At 41.5% G+C, this 22,168-nt stretch overlaps 1 protein-coding gene across 1 annotated transcript; it reads right to left on the bottom strand.

The window, feature by feature from the left end:
• Positions 1-17,551: 17,551 nt before the first annotated feature.
• Positions 17,552-22,096, bottom strand: RPL6 (ribosomal protein L6). Its single transcript, XM_026060283.1, has 7 exons — positions 21,792-22,096; positions 20,810-21,031; positions 20,595-20,693; positions 19,888-20,031; positions 18,755-18,803; positions 18,240-18,424; positions 17,552-17,750 (listed from the first exon to the last, which is right to left on the bottom strand). The coding sequence occupies exons 1-7, from the start codon at positions 21,816-21,818 to the stop codon at positions 17,598-17,600; spliced, it is 879 nt and encodes a 292-aa protein (XP_025916068.1). The 5' UTR covers positions 21,819-22,096; the 3' UTR covers positions 17,552-17,597.
• Positions 22,097-22,168: the final 72 nt, after the last annotated feature.

Genomic DNA, 22,168 nt, shown 5'->3' with positions numbered 1-22,168 from the left:
CCCGCCTCCCCCCAGTGCCCGTCAGGGCCGCGGGCGCGCGCGGAGCTTGCCGCCTCTGAGGGGAGCTACGCGAGCGCCTCGCCCCTGGCGCGAGGGCTGCTCCCCTCAGCGCCTCTCCTCACCCCGATGGTGGTTTCCCTCAGCGCTTCCCCTCACCAGCGCCTCTCCTCGCCCCCAGGGCTGCTCCCCTCAGTGCCTCGCCCCAGGAGAGGTCTCTTTTCCCTCAGAGTTGCTCTCTTCAGCAGTTTCCGTCGTGGCTAGTCAGAGCCCCTCTGAATTTTACCCTTTTCCCCTAAGGACTGATTCCCTCCTGGTGCCTCAACTCCCCCTCAGGGTAGCTTCTCCCCTCCTGGCACCTCTGGTCACCCCTTTTTGTCTGCCTTCTGGAAATAAGGCCCTTTTCTTCTCCCTGAATTAACCCCCTGTTCTCCCTTCCCCTGCCTTGCCTTCCTCTCCATCAGCTCCCTGAGGGAATCCTGTCGGGGAGTCTTTTCCTGAAGGACTGTGCATGAGCAGGTAGGTGCCCTCAAATAGGTACCTGCAGATTTGTGTATGTAGTGAGCATGCCAGAGGGTGCTAAGCAAAAGTTTTGCAACATCGCAGTACATGTGGAAAGAAAAAAAAAAGGGAGATCCAAAGAAAAATTGACCCTTCTTCTCTCTCTCTTTTGTTCACTGTCATGTAACCTTCCTGTTTTCCGCCAGTGTAATTTCACACTCAGCCGATGCACCTCCGCCTGAGCCTGCTCAGAGAGGTGGGCACAGACCTGCCCAACGGGGCGCACACAAAYGTACCTTGCTGTTCAGCAGTGTATGTGCATGTGGAACAAATCATGATAACAAGAAAGACGTGGTTGATAAAGGTTAAATATTTTTAGTGTACATTTACTGTGGGGATTCCCACTGCAAGTGGCTGCCTTTTATGAAACAGTGACCGTGCACAACTGAATAGAGATGGAGCACTACAGATTTATTTACCTGTTTGATCAGATTATTTACAGTAATATATTGTTGCATTATAACAAATGTGCTGTGGTATTTGGGGAAAAAATGAATTCAAAACTGTAGTAAAATGAGATCTGATGCAAGTGCTGTATGTCCTATTAAATCTTGTTGGGAAGAAGTATTTTTGCCATGTAATGGACCAGCATTTGCATCTCAACCCCCATAAATAATCTCTCTATCACTGGCTCAGCAGTGTGAGGATGCAAACAACTGCCTAGTTCTTGTTTAAGGTCAGTGCAGAAAAAACATGGTTCAAAGAAGTTCATACAAGCAGTTTGCTACTGATCTGTGTGGTAACTCAGTACGCTGTGTTTGGTAGCATATCACTACCGTTCGTGTATTAGAGAGCAGAAGAGTCTCCAGGTTTGGTTTTATTATGGAAATAGGTATTGTTTTCCTCGGCACTAGAGATGCACAAAGGTGAGAATGAGTTCTCATTTTTGAAAGGGGAGAGTTGGTATCAAATGTTTTTGTAAGAGAGAGGCAGTTCATGGGTATATATTATTTTTGGTCAAGACATGACACAGAGAACAATGGCTGCAGATGGACATATCCATAGATATGAAATCCATCGTGATCCTCTCTTGGGAGCTCTGCTAGTAGTCAGGGAGAAGGCTGAGCTTTGAAGATTTCTTGGCAGGTGGGACCTGGCAGCTGACTTCTGGCTGTTGAGATAAGCTGTGCTCACAAGGTCTCCTTGGAGAAATAGGAAAGCTGCTGAGGTTAGATTAGTCACAATATTTTATTACAAGGTAATGACTGGTGTTATTGTTTTGTTACTGGGGTAGGAGTTTTACCTTGTTTTCATTCATTCATATAAGACAGAATAGAGAAAGAGAGGAAAAGTGTGTTTACATTTTAGTGGGAGTAACACTGAAAAAACTCATTCTGTCTATCTTCAGATTTTCTAATACTGTCACTGTACTAGTTGAATATCTTCCACCAAATCAATAGAAATAGCAGAGCTGGGAATAAAATAGGATGTTCACTTAACAAGCAACACTCATACAAGAAAGGCTTGTCAACAGGAAAAATGTGCGTTTCCTAGAGATGGTTGGGCTTTGGATGCATCTGTTGTTCCCTGAAGGACTGTTTCATAGCTGGGTAACCCCCGGCTGAAAATTCTTTGTCTCCACCTTTCATATGCTCCCTCCAGGGCTTTATGGACTGCTTTATCCCAGAGGACTATGGTTGTCACAGTAGCTCCCAGATGGAGAATCAGGGTTTGATATAGCTGTCGATTCAATCCRCTAATTGCTTTGAAATACAAACCAAGGCCTTGTATTTGAATAAGGAGCTGACTCAGAGCTAGAGGAGAGGTTTGTGTAGCTCTGGACGCATTCATGCCAGGCCAAGCACAGAAAAAGGTGTATGGTTGCACTGTATACTGGCCAAAGTCTGCGCTTTGTCATTTGGGGGGTGATGAACAATTTCTTGCAGCACAGCCAGGCTCCAAGGATCCCAATACATGTGTTTCAGCAAGAGGTAAGTAACCTGACCTGCCCCTGGAGTAAAAAGCAGGCCACTTAACTGTAAATTGGAGATAGTGCAGACATTTTAGAAATCCCTTTTAGCCATATTTGACTGAAGACAAGCTGAACACAAGAATTTTTTTACCATTTTGTAATTATTTATTTGTTTATTTGGAGTTCTTTTGAATTTTAGAGTATTTGATCTGACAAATCAAAGTTAAAAATCAGTTCTTGAATTAATATACAGTGCTAAATCTGAGAAATGTGTCCTGTCCTGCTTCAGTGCGGGTTAATAAAATAATTATTAGTAAACGTAAGCTTCTCTTCTTCTATTTCCATATCCTGTTTTCTTTTATTCCTCTCTCTTACGGAGCACTAACTTATTCTACATACCCAGCATTCAGGAATTAACAGCGTATTGTACGAGCTATAAGCTTACATAACATGGAATGCTGCCATAGCTTTATACAAGAATTTTCAGTATTAAGGCCCTGATCCTGTAATGAATTCTGCAAATATAAAGCAGTCTGCCTGGCATCTGGTACAGAAGACCTTGTATAATGTAATGACAAAATAAATATTATTCTTGTTCTGCATGTAACCAGAAAATGTCAGCCACTGTAACTTCAATGTAGCGTTCAGAAGATTACTGCAATAACTACAAAGAAGCGTTGTACTACATTATGAGAGATGGYGTGACTTAAAAACAGAATAAAATAATTTCGTGACATAAATCACCAAGCTGAAGAAGTAAAATCCTTAACTTGTAAATAGGCTAGTACAGAAAATCAGTCTTTTGCTTTAATTATTTTTGAGCAGATTGGTCAGCTGTCTACAGCTGGGTCCCTACTGCTTGAGCTGTGTTTGTGTCTGCCTCTGGTGGCCAGATTCTGGAATGATCTTATGTGTGGGGTCCCCAGTCCTGCAGCTGATTGTGCCCTTGTTCTTCCCTGTTCATCGCTGTTACGGAGATTTAGCATAGGACGTTCGCGGTCCATGGGCAGACGTTCAGTCCTGTGAGCTGAAAATGGAAATTCACTATTCTTGCCTGGAAAGGACTATTTGCCTATTATGTAACTTAATTTAAAGGATCATTGTCTTGGCCTCCAGTTTAATTTTGTGTTAACACAGTTGTAATGTATGAGGAAAATAGTTTTCATCCTAAGGCTTTGCTGTATGTGTTTCTGTTAATTTAGAAATGCCCATTTTAGCTTTAATGTCCTTTGTGGCACTGAAAAAATGTGTAAAACAGAAGAAATAGCTGCTATTTATATGTGATCTACAATAACCGGATTTCCATACCCTGAATCCTGGCTCCTCTGCCTTACATACCTAGTACGTCTGATTTAGGGAGCCCTAAAGCCATCATTAATAATGCCACTATGCAAGGAATACTGGCATTTCTAGGCACAGTAACTACTGTTAAAAAATATGGTTTGTTTCTCTCTATGCAAAACTTAGAAAGGATAGAGGTGGAAAAATCAGTATTTGACAGAGGAGAAAGGAGAAACTAAATAGTGAAATAAAATAATTTCAAACTTCTGAAATTCATTTCAATTGCAAAGGAAAAATATTCACATTTTGACATGTTAASAATAATCTCTGAATAAGGCTCTGACATAGCAAGGTAGGTAAGAAGAACAAATAAAAAGAGATTTTATTAAAATGAGTAGGGACAATTTTATTATAGGAAACATGAATATGAATCATCCTGCTGGCAAACAGCCTTAGCTAAAATGGACATGAAGCAAATGTAAAGGTAAATTATAGAAACATAATAAAAAAAAAAAGGCTGGACTGTTTTCTTAGAGGTCATTTAATCCAGTCCTGTGATCCAAGCCTGGATCAACTGCAACTACACTACTTTTGTCCCATCTAGAATGATGGAGACTCCATCTGCTGTCTTTTCCACTATTGAATTTTCTTTACTGTTAGAGAGTTTACTAATGCTTAATTGAACATGTGGTACTGTAATTCAAGCTTTTCAGTTTTTGTTCCAGCCATCATAGGCATGGAGAACAGTTTATTTCCATCCCCTTATCTGCAGCCTCTTTCCATGTGTGAAGGCTGTAACCGCACCTCCTCTCAGTCTTCTCTGCTCTGAATAACCCCAGTCCTTTCARACTTTCTCTCCGTCACCTGTTCTAGAAGTCTGATCAATTTTGCTCTTTGGTATTTCCTCCAATTGGTCCACATCTCTCTTGAGCTGATAGTACTTCAGATAAGGCCTTAGTGCTAAGTGGGCTGGACATATTACTTCCTATATCTTCTATGCAATACTCCTGTTAAGTGTCTCAATGTGATGTTTGCTTCTTCTGCAGCTGTATGCTATTATTGACTCATGTTCAGCTTATGAATGAAATAACAATTTACACTTTGCTTCTGTTTATGGTATTTCACATGCATAACACAAGAAAGCAGGTATTTAGCGTTACTCTCAGTAATCTCATTTCTCATTTTCTTATTCAAGAATTTAATGCAAGGAGTCTTTTTATGGAGGGAAATATTTAAATGCTGCCCATCAGTGAGGAAGAGTGGTTGGGAGATTAATAGATCCCTCAGCGGTTGTCCTGAATTTCTGAATCTCTAATGTCTCAGAAGACTCATTATTAATATCCAAAAATAGGTAGGTTTTAAATACAGTTATTTGGTACTGTTTTAAAATTCAACTCCTTGAAAACTGGTGCAGTAAAATGAGGAAATAAATAAATAAAATCTGCTACACTATTCTGCTCAATATTGTAAAAGTATAAATGTAATGAGATGGATTTATACAATTCATACAAATTATTACAAGGACCACTTTATAAAGCATTTCACAGGGTTTGTGATAATAAATTGTCAAAATCCCTAATAGCTTGGCTGAGATCTGAAGATTTTAAATTCAGTTTTCAAGAATCAATTACAAAAATGTTAGGTTTTTGATCAGTGTATGCTGCAAGATCTGTGGTATTTTCTTCCTCATGTAGAATAGAGAAGTACTGCTTGACAATGCTATTGTAATGCTGAAAGTGGTCTGTATAGAGATGGCTAATACTTGGACAAAAATCCAAAATAAATCTTTCATCTGAAATATCTCYAGCTTCATGTTTAATGCTTATTTTACATCAAGTTTTATATAAAACTCTTGGAAAGACAAAGYGCCATAAACTTTTTATTAGACTCTCCAGAAATAGATTGGGTTTCTACATTTATATTTCTATAATTTTCTATGTAGGTTGTTTGAAATGTTAATCCTGCAAATCTCTGTGTTTGAGAGCTATTCACTGATAAGAAGAAAGAATTCCAGCTACTGACACGAACATACAGGCTTCTGTTTTGTTTTTTTTTTTTTCTTCTAGGAGCATCGCTTTGTTGCTCAAAGATGTCCTTTGTTCTAAGTCAGACATCTAAAATGTTCAAATTTGTGCTATTTTGTGTTAAAGAACTCAGCTTTAATTTTAGTTAAATCAGTTTAAGTTCCATTTGGAGACACAGCCCTATATCATAATTTAAAATCTTTGATAGTTAAGAAATGAGAATTGATCAGTTGAACGTATTAAAGCTCTCCTAGCTTTAAATTAAATATATTTTCATCCTCTACATTAAATAGTGTGAACACAAACTGTTTTACTTCACACTTGTATTTTAGGGAGAATGGCAATGTCAAAGTCGTACTCAGTACATCATGCAGAAAATTAAATGCATTAACCTCTTGATCATGCTGCTGGCACAGTGCAGTGCCCCAGTGTAAGAGGAGGCAAACAGGATGTCAACTCCCTGTCCACGACTCCTACAGGTGATGGGTGTGGTAATCTGCCAGGATTTGTTTCTGATTCATTAGACTCCCTGAAGTGTTCATTCAGGATGATTGAAGCATGTTGTCAAACCTGCTGTCAGACTTCCTGGGGGAAGAGAAGGATGTTCACATCACCAAAGCCCTCATGGAAACGAGAAGCCTGGGATAGTAGCTGTGACTCCATCACAAGGTGTGGAAGCATCACACTGTACTTGCTGGTGCTGAGGAGGCAAGAGCTCCCACCAAGACTCTGCCCTGGGAGTTTACCCCTGATGGTTAACTAGCTCGTTAGCTTCATGGGGTGGGTGTGCAGGCTAAGTTCAAGTTACTTTATATTGATCAAGAACCTTATTTTACAAAAACTTATGTCCCTTTGCTGCCTCTGCCAGGCCTCAGTTAAGTCTGGATCTGTCCATTGGCAGGTTTACGCAGCAGAGATCATTATTTTAAATCTTTCATCTTTTATCAGAGGAGGTCTCATAAAATGTCTTTGAATGTTGGTCCAGATTTTCTGGAGTGGCCTGACTCAGTCGTGGCTCAGTCAGCTCCTTGCCATGCAGCAAGAGGAATGCAAAGTTCTGTAAAGCAAGGACAAAAGACTGAGCTATACTTCAGCTTCCGTGTTTTTTGGTCACAGTTAGACAACATGGTTTTGCCTTTTTCCATCCCAGTCTGGAACTGTCAGAACCACACATAAAAAATACTTGGAAGAAGCTTCTTAATACAGCATTTCCCCTTTGCTCTCACTTTGGGATTGATGAACTTCATTGCCACAAAACCATGAATAGGGAAGGATTGTATCTACTTGTAAAGGTAGCTACCCTATCTGAATTTGGCTAATTCTGATACACACTAGACAAGACTTGTCACCTCTTTTTTTTTTTTAATGTTATGTTAACACTTGTACAGCTTGTCGTGCCAACAATGCCTCACTTAACTAAACTGAAATGGTAATTAGAATTAAATGAAAAGACAGAAGAAGGGATACATAGGCAGGCCAGTGTGCTCATATCCTTTGTATTCTGCTACAAGGATTTATTTCCTATGATCTGTAGATGTAAGATCAAGAAATGTATGAATTATCTACTATGAGTATTCTGTAACTTGTGTTTCTGACATAATCACATCTATTTCTCTGGTATCTAAGTATTTTCCTCAGGCTTCAGCATTTTTCTGCCACACTGAATAATCAGCCCACCCTAACCAGATTTCATGCTATTTCAATTCAGGAGCTACTCTTCACAAATAAGGATGCTTAGTTTTCCTCTGTGACAAAGCAAAACTAATCAAGAAATAGAAATGAGTGCATCTTGGCTTTTTCATTTCTTGTTGATAAAAGTCTTGTCTCATTACAGGAAACACTTTAGAAATAACATAAATTACAAGTTTTCATGGCTTTTTGGAGTACAGGGAAGTCTATCTAGGAAAGCTTTTATGAATATTAGGCTAGTTTAACTTCATTCATATATCTCTGTGTAATCCATCATATGGTAAGGTTTAGAATATTTTGACATTGAGATTTAAAATACATAAATTAGCAAAATGAAATACATGCATGGGTAAGTGGGTGGAGAGCTGGGATTACTATTACTGGCAAGAATTTATCTATACTGTTTATTTTTTCTTATTATCTGCACTTCTGTAGCAGCTGGAAGCAACATTCAAAGACAAAATCTTACTGTAATGTTTTACAGACACAGAATAGAACTGCTTAAAAGCTAAACACAAAGCATCACCTGGATTGCTGTATTTGGATTTGATCACTGCTTTTCAGGCTGGGGAAGATCTTGATGAGAGCCATGAGACTTCTTGAAAACACAGTCTATGAGGAAAGCTTGAAAGGATGTTGTGTTTAGAGAAGAGATGGATAGGAGACATGGTAATAACTGTGAAAGGCTGAAGTACACAGAGAAGAAATAAACTGCTCTTGATAGGGCAAAAATGGGCTTAACTTGCAGCTGATGAGATGTAGGGTAGACATCACAAACCATTTCATGTTGGTGTGGCAAGTTCAACAAGAGACTGGATTGTCTTCTGAGGTTGTGGGATCTCTGTTAGTGGAGAGCTTTAGCAATGCACTAGACAAATATCTGCTGGGTCTGATGAGGGCATAGCTGATCCCATGGTGTGGGAACAGATGGTTTCTCATAGTCCATTTGCTATTTTCTATATTCTGTTCAAAGTAATTTCCATACCCATGGTAGGGAGAAGGTAGAAGGACCTGTAGGAAGGAAAAAGAAAAAAGCATGTTTGGGAATGTCATGTAGTAGCTTGCACATGGGGAGAAACAGAGAAGGAAGGAATGATGGAGGAATTACTCAAGATGGCAAGGAGCAAAATTTTGCCAGCTTGTTTCCATCAGCCAAAGTTTATAGGTGTTGTCCAGAGTGAAATGGCTTGGTCGGGCATTGTTACCTATATGTTTGAACTGCACCTGCCATAAAGGAACCCAGCCCGGCTGTGGTGCTTGCGTRCTCCCATATGGAAGTGTTAAAGAAGAAGCATGCAAGTAGGCTGTTCAAAGGTCCCAGACAGGAAAATTACAGGGTTCCATAAGGGGAAGARCATTTCTGCATATGGGATTTTCCTTCCAAAGGAGGACTGTAGGGTAAAGTGTATAAAAAATAAGCTAAARCACAGGAGTGTTTAGTGCTTGCAAATGGCATTTATATAGAACAATTTTTATCTGGCGTTTCCTTAAACTTCTCTGTCAAGTAAATACATGCTTATAATTTACTACAAAAGGCTAGAGCTGGATCATTATGTAAGTTTTAGATAAAGATATGCCAATCCTGATAAAAAATCTACTCAGTCACCCATGCCAAGAATAAAAACCACAGTTCATTATATTTTATTCATCCAAAGGTGACTTGCCTTCCATGAGCACACCCCTAAGTAAGTATAATTTGCCAAGGTTTTATTAAAAAAAACCCCAGTAAGTAGAGAGTCTGAACAACAGGCRACAAAAGAGAAGAGTCAAAGCAGGATTTCAAATGAGCGTGCCTTTTAAACTTTTATTATTTTTATTTTTTACTTCAAAAATCAGTTCCAAGATCCTGTCAAGTCTTAATTAGCAGGTTTTCATAGGCATTGTAGCACTAACTACTCTTTTTCCTAAGGAAAGGAAGTCAGGTCAGTGAATCTGTGGCCTGAGAAAATGCTTTTCACTTTACTGATTTTTCTCTTCAGTGGTGACATGCATTCAAAACCTAAACTAAGACTGAAAGCCAGTAATTCAGAACTGAAGTCATGCAGTGTAAATTGGACTGCCTTCTCCTCTGGCGAGAATAATTTTGTTCTCTGTATGGCGTTGTGTTGCAGCTGTAAATGCCCATATCTTTAAAGTTGCTCTTCCCTTAGTGCCTGCCTCCCCTTTCCTTCTTTCTTGAAACACTTTTCCTGTTCTTTCCAGTATCTCTTTACTGTATTTTCCAGCCAATAGCCTACTTTTAAAAGAAGACTGGGAACTACTATCAGTAAAGCCGCAAAAGGAGTGCAACTTGATGAGATATTAAATGAATATGAGGGAGACGTACAAAAAAAGGATATAGGTGTCTACTGTGGTTCTGTTGGTGAAGAGATGTTGATGAGTTCTGTGTGAGAGGTAAACCAAACTGCATTTCTGCATGCTGCAGTCTTGCTATGCTCACTATGACTCACCTGTTTTTCCCACTGTTCCTTTTAGCCAGATGGCATAAACCAGTAAAGCCAAATAATTCATCATTCTACAGACCTGTGATGGGCTGGTCCCCAGATGAGACCAGGATGGTTGGAAGTCTTTTCATGCTGCTACAGGTAGGACAGTTTATTTTTTTGTAATATTGTAGAGTTGAGTTTATAAATGCTGCAGCAGAATGTCAAGTGCTAATAAAATCCTGACAGGTAAAAAAAAAAATCTTGACAGGTAAAAATCAATCTTTTCTGAAATTGTTTTATAAACCCGTGTCTTTCTGCTTAACAACATAGCAGTGTTTCTTTAGAAAGAGCAACGGCACGAGTAGCCTACAGATAAACCATGAAGAACTGTTAATTGCCCTTCAACTAAAATAACTCCATGAAGCAATCAATCAACAGAAGAATGGAGAACAGCACTGTTTGTCAATCATCCAAAGCCAACCAACTATTTGGAGGGCTATACTAGCATCCCTGCCTTTGTTAGATTATTGGTTCATAAACAGACAGCATCAGCCCAGCCTTTCACATGCAATACAGAGACCATAATGCATATATTGTGCCTGTTCCTACATTCTTCCAGATTGTTGTCGTATGGGCTGTTCATTGCACATGACAAACACACAGAAAGGCCATTTCTTAGAATATCTAGTCTTGCCAGGCTTGGTTTGATGACCAATTGAATGGCATGAAAAGTTGCAGTTCAGGGTGACAATGCAAAGAATGATAGAAATTCTAATGACTATTCTTAAACACCCCCCCAGGAGACAGCTGCACTGACTGCACTGATGTCTCATGCTGAGACATCCTTAGCAGGTACTTGTGAAATCAGCTATTATTTCAGCTAAACCAAGCCACATCATTTGTGATGTTATTTGTATTATTTTCATTTTTTGATTCAAGCTGTTAGCCAGTTTGGAGATTAACGGGTTGTTTGTGTTATAAGATAATTACATGATGATGTTAGGCATTGCCTTGATGAAGTCCTGATTATTTACAAAGCATGCAAAAAGTCTTATTTCCCAGAGCATAGGATGAAACAAACCACAGGTTATTGCACACAGTACTTTGACCAAAACCAGTACTTTGACAAAAAAGCTCCCTCAAAGCTTTTTCTTGGATCAGCTTTCTCAAAATCCAGTTTTTCTTTTTTCTCCCTGTGTCCCCCTAGTGGGTGCATGTGTTTGTTTCTTTTCTTTCACTTACACAAACACAAAGCTCCAGATTTCAAATGCCCTTTTTGCACTTTCTGCATCAGTCCAGAGGGAAACCTTTTGGACAATATGCAATGTACAGAAGCTTTGCCATGTGCCTGTCATTTGCATAATAGTTGCTGTTGTTTCAGTTCTCTGATTCTAGAGGGGTATTTATTTTTTAYGCTTATTTTAAGCAACAGCCATGGATATGCACCAACTTCAATGACATTTGGTGCAGCAGACCTCCATTTAAGCTTAGCAGGACATTTACACCAGTAATTTGCATGCTGCTGTTACATAATGTCACCAGTGAAATGTTTTGGGTGTACATTATTCTTTTTAGGGCYTTGATACTAACCTGTTCAGAAAAAAACCTTCCTCCCTTGTATATCAAGAACATAAACTTGCTACATAAGACTATTTTTACACATTTTGTCTTTGTATTTTATTCCTCGTGAAAATACACATTTTGAACAATTGGATACCATGTCTAGCTCTTTGTGATATCTGAAAGCCTTACATTTAAAAACAATTACATCCGAAGTGCATCTGTCAAGCAAGTGGAAAACCTCTAGATCAAGTAGGACTGACAAAATAGATGAAGACATAATTGCTTCTGTTTCAGTTTCCTGTTTTCTTCATGAGGTTTAAAGCCTTTCCTAGAGCTACATGGTTTTGGTTCTCTGAATCCTACTGACTTGCTCCAGTGGACTGGATAAATCACTTCTTTAACTTTGCACCCAGTTTCTCAATGTTGTAACAGCAGTTTTTACCTCTGCTGGGTGTCATAAGGCCAAACTACTGAGTGTATATAAAGCATGAGAAGTTGCTTATTATGATTATTAAAAAAATTATGCAAGCAAAGTGCTAAGCTAATTGAGAAAGAATGGAGAAACATAGAATGTTGCCCAGAGACTCCTTTAGCTGACTGTCCTGTAAAAATATAATGGTCAAAGTTCTTCAGAAATGACATTGCAACTGATAAAGAGGACTATAAAAGCATTTATTTCTCATACCACCTGTGCCAGTCTTCAAAACCATACACTGTATTTATTTTTTAGTATTAAATGCTGATATGATCTCAGTCGGGGAAGATACTTTGTAGATTAACGGACCAGTTTATCTCGGTGTAATTCAGGCACACACTTTTCATTCTTTTATGTACTTTGCAGCATTGTCATGAACTGTCTGTCTGCAGAAGGTAAAAACATTTGGCTTTTCAAGACACAGCATGAGAAAGATTACTGCTGTTCTACAGGTAGGTGAACACTGACCTCACTGAATTGAAGTTATTCACTCAAGATCAGAAAATCAACAGAGCTGAGCAAAAAATTAATTTCCTTAATCTCAAGTCATATTTTTACCACCATCCTTCCCCTCTCATTATCATTATTACTGGTAATAACTATTTATGTCTGGTATAGCGTGAACCATGGTTAGGTCTGGCTGGTAGTTGCTGGTATACAATCTGTCATATGAAGTCATTTATACTGAGAAAGATAAATATTGAAATAACGGGGTTAAAACCAGGATAAAAAGAGCCCAAAGAGGCAGTCAGTTGACAAAAATGTTTTTCTTGTCTTCATCTGCCAGAGAGTGAAACTGGTTTGATATTAAAAAAAAAAAAAAGAAAACAACAAGTAAGAAATTACATGCTTTTTTAATGACAGACATGTTAAATTCCACATATAACCATCATGGACCAACCCCCTTGCATGATTTATTGCAAATGTTAACTACAGCCAATGGGGCGGGCTCACTTTGTGCAATTGGTGGCTTCCTGAGCAATAAGAAAAAAAACAGAACTATTATGAATAAGATGCTCATAAAATGTGGATCTAATTGCTCTAATTGCTTAAACAATATGAGTTGTCAAGTGCCTAATGCAGCCTGTTGAGAAATCAAATTAAGAGGTATGCCATTTATCTTTTCCYGCATCCTCACATTCCCACACGAATCACTGGGAGCTTTAGATGCTGTCTCCAAACCAGAAGGGGAGCAGTAGCATTCAAAACTGTACCCATAATATTGTGTCATTTATGTGAACTGCTACTTCAGGACAATGATGACAGGAGAAAGTATAGTGGTATTCACGGGACTCTCCTATGTAGTTCTAGATCTCTTAGACTAAGTTGTCCACGTGTTCATGTTTTAACAGAGTGGGAATGTCTGATAAAAATCTTACGAGCCACTACTATTTGTATTGGTATCAGGTACTACTTAACCTCCTGAACAGCACAGAAAAATTGTGTGATCTCTTATCCATATAGAACCTTAAGAGAACTCAGTAACGCAAACTTTGTAGCAAGCCAGGGACAGGGCAGAACTCCGCTGTCCTTTTTCAAGCTGAGTAGAATAATTGTTCACATCAAGTTTTAAGGGCTGGTTGGAAAATTGTTTTTTGTTAATCTTATTAAAATAAAGAGAGAGCAGGAAGCCCTCTTCACTGAAAGAACAGAAACAAAATGTATTGAAAGAAGAATGTATGGACTACGTGGAACAAATTCTCTAGTAAAATCTGTTCAGATGGGGTGTCTAGTGCTTGAGTCATTTAAAATGAGATGGGACTCAGCAGTTACAGAACAGTGAAAGGCGCTATCTTGCATTTGCTTAGGCCAGCTCTTCCCCATGAACAGTTTCTCAGCTGATCTTTCCTACGTTTTCTGTGCTGTCTAAAGCAGAGCTTTCTCCAGGTGCTGAAGATAAACAAAGAAACTGTCCCCAAATTCTATTTATTTTTTTCCTAATGTGCTTGTGGGGAGACCCAGAATGCCTTTTTGCAGAAGTGGGGTTGGGTATACCTCTGGCAGCAGTTCTGCGCAGTAGGWAGTAGAGGGAAAGCAGTGATAAAATGGAAGTATGGAGGCAGGGGGGAAGGTTCAGCTGCCCCTGGGTGACAAGGCACTTTCTATCTGCCTGAAGCATAGGTGAACTAAGCAGCTGATCACCAGACATCTGGACATGTGGCATATTTCAGCAAAAAAAAAAAAAAAAACCCTCCCTCCAACACCTGGCCAAAATGGTATCAGCCATAGTGTTTGCTCTTTATAAGTAGGATAAGAACAAGAGTGTCTAACCTGAAATGCCAAAAGATGGCATTCTCCACAAACCTAGCACTGGAAAGGACTTTGTCTTACAAATGAGCTTCTGTTTTCAAGGCTTCTAGTCCTAGAAGCAAAACTAATATCTGACTCCCTGAGACTGCCAGCAAACATGGCAGCTGGAACTGGGACATAACCTCTCTAGGCTGGACTGAATCCACCAGGCCATTTCACAGGGGCAGCTAATAGGTAAAAATAGATGCCCATAGATAATAAGGCATCACATCTTATTACCAATTCCCTGAGAAAGCCAACATCCTTCTGTCTTTCCTCTCAAAAGGATGCTTTATTCTAATTACATATCAGTTTATTAGGCAGCTGAAGCAAAGAGCACATTTGATGCTAATGAAGTGCTGCTGTGGTTGGAGTCTGTAACTATTTTTGGACCTGCGTATCTCCAGCACTTTTGATTGGGTGGCTGGGGCTTTGGATGTCTCTAGCTTCTTCTGTGGGGGATGCTCAGTGAAAAGCAATGACTCAGCTAGCCAGGACTGCAGAACTGTTTACATGCTCAGAATGTGAAAAGCTGCGGGACAGCAAGAACACACACAAAAGCTTTATTTGGTGGAAGTATTTTCCAGGTAGTGGACAGTATTATCTAGACTGAAAAATCCTTCTGAATATTCACATTGTACAGTTTGTTTTTTCTCCTGTCCACCCACCACCTCAGAGCATTTCAGGAAAAAAAAAAAAAAAAAAGCCAGATATCACAGAACTCAAGGAAAATAACTTAGAAGTTAAGAGTGAGACAAATCACAACCCTCCATAGGCTGCTTTTCCTTATGAAAGATGAGGGCTTTGCTGTCTATTCCATTTTTTGCAGCAAAGCCTGAGGAGCTACTTGGCACTGTAAAGCCATGATTCGGTGTTAAAATTTGACTTAACAGCTAGCACCCCCAGAAGCAGGCCTGCTCCCACGCCTCTTAATGCTGACACCAACACTCATCTGGTCCCACAGTGACTCAGTTCAGGAATCTAAACGAGCACAAAAATACTCATTCCTGCCTCTCCCTCCCCCCTTGCAGGGCCACCTAGTCTGTTGGTTTAGCTCCTGGCTCACCATGTAGTGAGGCAAGTGGTAGTACTGGTGCAAGGGAGGCAATGGTAGTACATGAGACCACTTCTCTCTGGATTACTAAATCACATCCTGACAGCACATTGGGAGTCAAAGCCTCCCCATTCAGTCAAAGTTAATTGTTCTGAATGTCATTTCATGTATTCTGATACATGAATGAGGAATGTTAGAGTAACCAATRATTATAGAAAATACCATTACATCTAAATGCCTAGTTATTCTAAGACTAACTCATAGAGCTATTTTGTTACTACATCTTCCCCATTCTCAGAGTGTTCTCCCAGAGGGGAAGGGAGTAACAGAAGCACTAGCACCTCTTAAGTCTTCCCTTAGACTAACTGTGCGACTGAATCTTGGTTTGCAGACTTTGTAATACCACAAACTATATACTATCTTTGATCAAGCAGTCTTCTTTCTGTTGTTGAAAACATATTGGGTTAAGATCTTGCCTTGGTAATACCAGTAAACATCTTTCCTGTATTAGCAATTAGCAAAGTACTAGCAATAAGATGCATGTGACACTTCTATATCTTTTTAGAGTTGATTTATGTAAACGAGTCAGTCCCATCRCCACATTAAAATCTCTCAACTTAAGAAACCTCTGACTATACCCATTATCAACCAAACCACATACAACAGAAGATGCAATTCATCACATATCTTTTGTGGTCCTCAGAACTAAAYAAAGGAAAACACACCTTGCCAGAGCACAAGGCAGAACCTAGCACAGAGCAGCATGAGACACACACCCTACCAGCAGGCTGGTGGGTATACATTTGGACAAAGCCTGCTCATTGGCTCCCTCTGCTGAACCATGCTGATATTTAATCTTGAACATCAAGAGGAAGATGGTGGAAGAGTCATCAGTGCTATATACTTCTACTCTAACGCAAGCCAGCACTAGCTAGAAAAAGACCACGCAGCCTCAAGTGGGAGATTCCACTGAGCCAAGTATTCTGCAAGTGTCCATCTCGTTTCATCAGCTCTGGAGCACAGGAAGCCTGACCTCTCCTTCCCAGTGAATGCTCTGGTGACCGGTATGTGACATGTTGCAGGCTTTCCCCTCAATGAGGGCTGCATTACTCCCTTTTCTAGCCCCCTCTTTTCATGAGGCTTGTATGATTTCGATGAAATCTCTACTCCCTGTCAAGTTTGACCCCATTGGCTACTTTCAACTAAGAATTAATGGGAAGACAGATGGTGCAGTTATATAAGCCTTGTTTCCTGCATAAGTCTGGCTAAGAAAGAGCTCAAGTGTGCCAGGTCTGTTAATATGTACATCCTTAGGTTTTGTAAGAGCAGAGCTATTACGACCCAGGCATTGTCTTCCAGTTATCTGAACCGTCCTCAACAGAGGAAGGAACCAGACAGGACTAACTTTCTCTACTCACTTTCTGCCAGCTTTTAAGACAGCGAGTCTCAACTGAGCAATTTTTCCTACATCTCCCAGGGTAGAAACATGCTTGCCTTTAACAGTTTTTATTTTTAATTCATTTCTGAAACTACAGAATTAAGAATCATGCTCTTGCTTTTTGATCTAAGCAGGTACTGCTGTGGCAGGTACTCTTCTTTCTAACTACAAGCATTACAGCCCACAAAGGTAACCAAAGAACAGGAAAAATACRGAATTTGGGAGGGGACTTGCATTCAAGTATTGCGATTCCAGGAATGTTAAACAGTTATCCACAAAACTTACTTGGAGTGTTCCCAGTGYTCCCACTTCAAAATGCAAGGCATAGCTCCTGAAATGCCTCTAAAAGGTGTGTTGAGGCTGACTGTAGACTGACAGATCAAAGCTGTTCAAGAATACATCTCCAAGTTGTACGCRCTCTTTAAAATGCTAATGAGTTACACAGGAGTTACTTGTTGCTAGGACCTGGTTCTTCATGCAAGTTACCTGAAGCACAAGGTACAAACAGCATTAAGGGTGCAGAGAACTACACCAGCACAACTGCTGAGATGGATGTTTATTCTGCAGTTCATCCTGACAGGGAGTTAATCCAGCATTTTTATATACTCTATTCCCAATGAAAAACCCTCTTTTTTTGTAACTCATTCACAGTTAAGAAATCTGAAATTCAAATGCTTGTTCTTTACTGTTTATGCTAAGTAGCAAAGAGTCTCATCCACTCAAAATGCTAGTTACCTACAGTCCCTCACTATTTCACATCACAGTTTTCCTGTCCTTTAAAAGGACTTGCATGTAGGATTTGCACAACACACTATTGTGAATTGCAATGAAGACAACAGAAATTCTTGTGTTTTTCCCCTCAAATTTAATGTGGTGTTTTCAGAACAATTAGAACACCAAYTTGTGAGGATAAACTCCATTTGAGAGAGAGAATGTAGACCGCAGGTACCCACGGAGCTGAGGCACCTTCTTGATTCTTGCCAGGATCTGTGAATCCACTGCCTTCTGGTCCGACTTGCGTTGCTCCGTTATCTCGTATTTCTAGAAAGAACATGGAATAATGTTAAAATACTTGTAGAGTGACTTCAGACTGATGAGTCTTAGGTCTATGGACCTAGGAGTTCAGTGCAAGCTCTGAGCTCTCGGCACCTCAAGAAAGCTTCTTTGCCTTCATTCTAAATACGGAAAAGGTGGTAGAAGACCGGAGGTGGCAGAGGGGACTGAAGCCACTGTTTGGCTTAGGTTACAGATAATCAGAGCCAGTAGCACACTTGGCAATATCCAWATAGCAAAGGTGTTTCTCAAGCAAACAAAACCCACCAACATTCAGTCAGAATAACCATGGCTGCTATTCTGCTAAAGGTAGAAGCAGAAAAGAATGCCATATTAATTCATTTTAATGGCATTACCTCACTTTACTGAAGACCTGTTAAATTAAAATTGTCCATTTGTTTCACAGAATTTTTCCCCTTCCAGCCTGGCTTTAAGTAACAAGGACATTCGCAAAGAATGATCAATTGCATTCCTTACTTCTTTCTCGGTGTCAAAGATCTCGCCTTCCTGGTGCTTGGGCTTACGCAGCCTCTTCTTCTTAAAGTATGCATCAGTAAGATGCTTGGGAATTCTCACTCCGGTGATATCAACCTTGGTAGATGTAGCAATAACAAATTTCTGATGGGCCCTACGCAAAGGGACACGGTTGATAACCAAGGGTCCTAAAGGCAGGAGAAAAAAAAAAGATACAAGAGGTCAGCTTTTTGGAAACAGCCATCACTTTTTAGGTTGAAGTTCTTTGGTGTATAAGGTGACTACGTTTTACAGAGACRCTCAGAGTTAAAATCTGACAGAATCCTACAGAAAAGCCAAAAGATGCTTCCTGATCTATTCCAGATATTCAAACTCAATTATCTCCTCTCTACCTCTCCAAGATTCACAAACATGATTCCACATAGTCAGATGAACACATAACATGCCAAGCCATCCATATGCCRGACACCAGAACAAGTTGGACTAAAAAACAGATTTGACTAAAAAAAGTTTCTTACCTGTAACAAGCAACAGGCCAGTAGCRAGCTGCTTCAAGAAGACCACACGCTGAAAAGAGATGTGACATTAGTCCTCAGGTCCAAGCATTACATCTTCTTTGATGCTTGGGAAACACTGCAACCAAACTGGGACCATGTCTACACTCAGCCCATATTACTGGTATATGCATTGACAAAGCATCCAGGCACAGATGCAGCTGTGCTGCATGAGGGGCAACCATCCACATGAGCCACGCTATAAACGTTTCAAAGTACAATTTTGCCAGTGTTATTGCATCTACGACAGATTGCAGCTTTCTACATGCTTCACCATTTAATGCTGAGCAAATCCTATTAGTATGTTCTCAGATCTTTCGCYTATTCCTATATATTTTACACTATGGTGAGACAGCAAAACTGTCACCCAACTTCTCTGAATACCCAAGTAAAGGCAAGAACTAGATAAAAAGAACAGAAGGGGATCACAATATATCATCAGACCTGTCCTACAACTGGATTTTATTCTTTCTGATCTAGGATCCTAGGTTTCTTTCCCTGAACAGCATTCTGTTAAGTGATGTGACAGTGAAGCTGAAGAACGCAAGGAAAATAAGGGGTGTCAGTTAAGATCTGCTAGTAAATGTCATTAAGACATGCAACACAGCTTAATTTAACAACCAAGTGTTATCATCACAGTTCAGATTGGGAATAAAAATTCAATCCTTTCTTTGCAATAGCTTGTTAAAGACAAACTTTTGGCCTCATTGCTATAAYAACAGAAACAGGCATCAAGTCTGCTATCCTGTGACCCCAAATTAGTATGACATGAATCTACACACTTTTTACATTACAGCAAGACTCCCTTAACCTTGTCTGAACAACTGGATTAGCCCGTCTTATTTCCAGCTCTGTGTAATAGGACATTTCTTTAGAGACTGTTTCCCTTAAAGGCAGGGCAGGGGAAAACCATCTATACAGAGTTCACAGAACCTAATCAGAGTTGCAGATTCCTATCCAGGGGCTGAAACAGCATCCCATGAAATCAGCTGGTAAATTCAAGTTGCCTCTGCTTAGTCAAAGAGATTTTAGCACAAAACTGCTGCAAAGCCACCATGAGAGCCATGACAAGAACATGGGAAGAAATTCCAGGTTACCTTGCCTCTATGACGACCAGTCAGAAGGATCAGAACAGTTCCTGGAGTAATAGAGGCACGCAGCTTCCTCTTGTGTTGACAGAAGGGCTTTTTGCCATGACTCAAAAGTTTGCGAGGAACATCCTCAGTTGGATAGTATCTCGGCTAGAAAAAGAGGAGCAAAATATATTACCATCCCATATTCCATGATCTAGCAAACTTTCACTACAATTTCGATCATTACCCCAAAGATGACCTTTCTGAAAGATACCTTTTGCTGCTTGTGGCACTTCAGGAAAATACTGAATATTTTCTTTTGAGTTACACAACTGCAAAAGTTAAGATCAAAGCTGTGTTTCTAAGCAAGGCAATTTCCAATTCCATACAGCAATACAAATGGCAGATGACCCACTCTTGCCTGATAATCAATCTCTGAATTACAGGCATCTCCCCAGAGAACTATAATCAATGGATCTGTTATCTCAAGGCGATAACTGAAAACTGTTCACTGTTACATTTACATGGCATGGGTTGAGGCTCTGGATGCAGTAGGACTACTAGGTTGCACTGTTCAAAACACACATCATCTAAGCAAGATTTGCACAAACACAGTACACGTAACAGYCCATAGCAGCCTTAAACTGGGAGCATCCGAGTTCTTTTTCATCAGTGCAACGYAGTATTGCACGATCTGCTGAGAGCAAGCTTTTTCCCTGGAACATTCTTACCATTTTGCGGACTTTCACCACACGGCTGCCTCCATTCTTATCTCCACCAACTGGTTTGGTGATGGTTGCAGGTGGCTTTTCTTTCTTTTTCTTTTCTATCTGTAGGCAGAGAAAAGGGAATGCAAATGACATTTCAAACCAAAGTCACTGTGAAAAGCTATCAGAAGCTATCAAACAGCACACTTATTTGAACATGGTATTTCTTGTCCATCTACCTTTGTTTCTGGAGCAGTGTACTTGCGCTTGTACATTGCTTTTCTGGCATACATGGCTGACCGGGAATACCTCCCGATTCCCCGGGCCAGTACAGGGTTACGGCTGGCATGATGCTTCTTAGGCTTCCTTGTCTTCTCACGTATTTTCTTCTGGCTTGCCTTCTTCTCACCTGGTTTACTCTCGCCTGCCTTTTTATCACCTGCCTTCTTCTCGCCCGCCATCTGTGGATGCAAATAAAATGGAAATTTATKTATTGGGGTGTGCAGAGAAAACATTACAGTTGCAAAAGTAAAAGACAAGAATCAGAAGTCAAGCCTTTAAACCATTCTACTATTTTTCATGCGCCTTTAACAGCCAAGGCAAATCAGGACACCATGGAGTGATCCCGTTTGCTGCCTGTTGGTCCCTAACGCAAAAGGCTCCTCTACACTGGTTACAGCAGTTACAAATTCACTCAATACATCCAGACCCTCAGCTCCASGGAGCCCAAGAAGAGGCACACGCATGGCGCGGCCGCAGCCTCCCTTCCGTCCCCGAGACCGTCGCAGCCACACGGTGCTCGGGACTCGCCCAGGAGCTCAGGCCCGGGGAAGGSTGCTGGGCCCCGCCCGCAGGGCTCGCCCCGGCCGGACCCGCCGCGCACGGCCGCATCGCGGGGCTACGCCTGCCCTCCCGGGGCCCCAGCTCAGTTCAGCCCTGCACCAGCGCCCGCAGAGCCCCGGCCCCAGCCAGGCCCAGGCTCCGTCCCAGCAACTCCGGCCCCGGCCCGTCCCGGCCTCCGCGCTCCGCCGCGGCCTAGCCGCGGACAGCTGACCCTCCCGCCGCCGCTCCCCCGCCCAGTGTCAGCCCCCAGCCCTCACCCGCGTCCCCCGAGGGCGCCGGGCCGGGTCCCGGGGCCCAGCGCAGCCGCGCGAAGGCAGATGGCGGCGGATAAAGCCCGCCGGGTCCCRGCCCTGCCCGCCGCCGCTCCGCCATTCTTACCTTCCGGGGAGGGAAAGGGACCAACATCCGGGCCCCCGCGCCCTAAAGAGAGCGTGGCGCCTGGCGTCACCGCGCCGGCCCCGGAGCACGCCGGGACTTGTAGTCCGGGCAGGCCGAGAGCGGCCGGGGTCTCTCAGGTCACTGGGGGCAGGGGGGAGGACAGCGGGAGGGGCAAGGTCAGGCGGCGGCCGGGGGGGTCTCTGCTGCTCCGGGGTGCCGCAGCGCGCAACCTCGCATCTGCTTTCTGCCCTCAGGCCCTGCGAGATGACACCGACGAGGCCCCCGAGGGCGCTTCCGGGGAAAGGGGCCCCCCTGAGCCGCCATCCCGCGGGGGAGACGGGGGCTCGCTTCCAAGGAGCGGGCGCGGAGGGCGGGGC

The sequence above is a fragment of the Apteryx rowi genome, unplaced genomic scaffold (assembly GCF_003343035.1).
Source record: "Apteryx rowi isolate R43461 unplaced genomic scaffold, aptRow1 scaffold_168, whole genome shotgun sequence".
Lineage (NCBI taxonomy): Eukaryota > Metazoa > Chordata > Aves > Apterygiformes > Apterygidae > Apteryx > Apteryx rowi.
The sequence above is the reverse complement of the archived record's forward strand: the minus strand, read 5'-3'. Positions and strand labels throughout refer to the sequence as shown.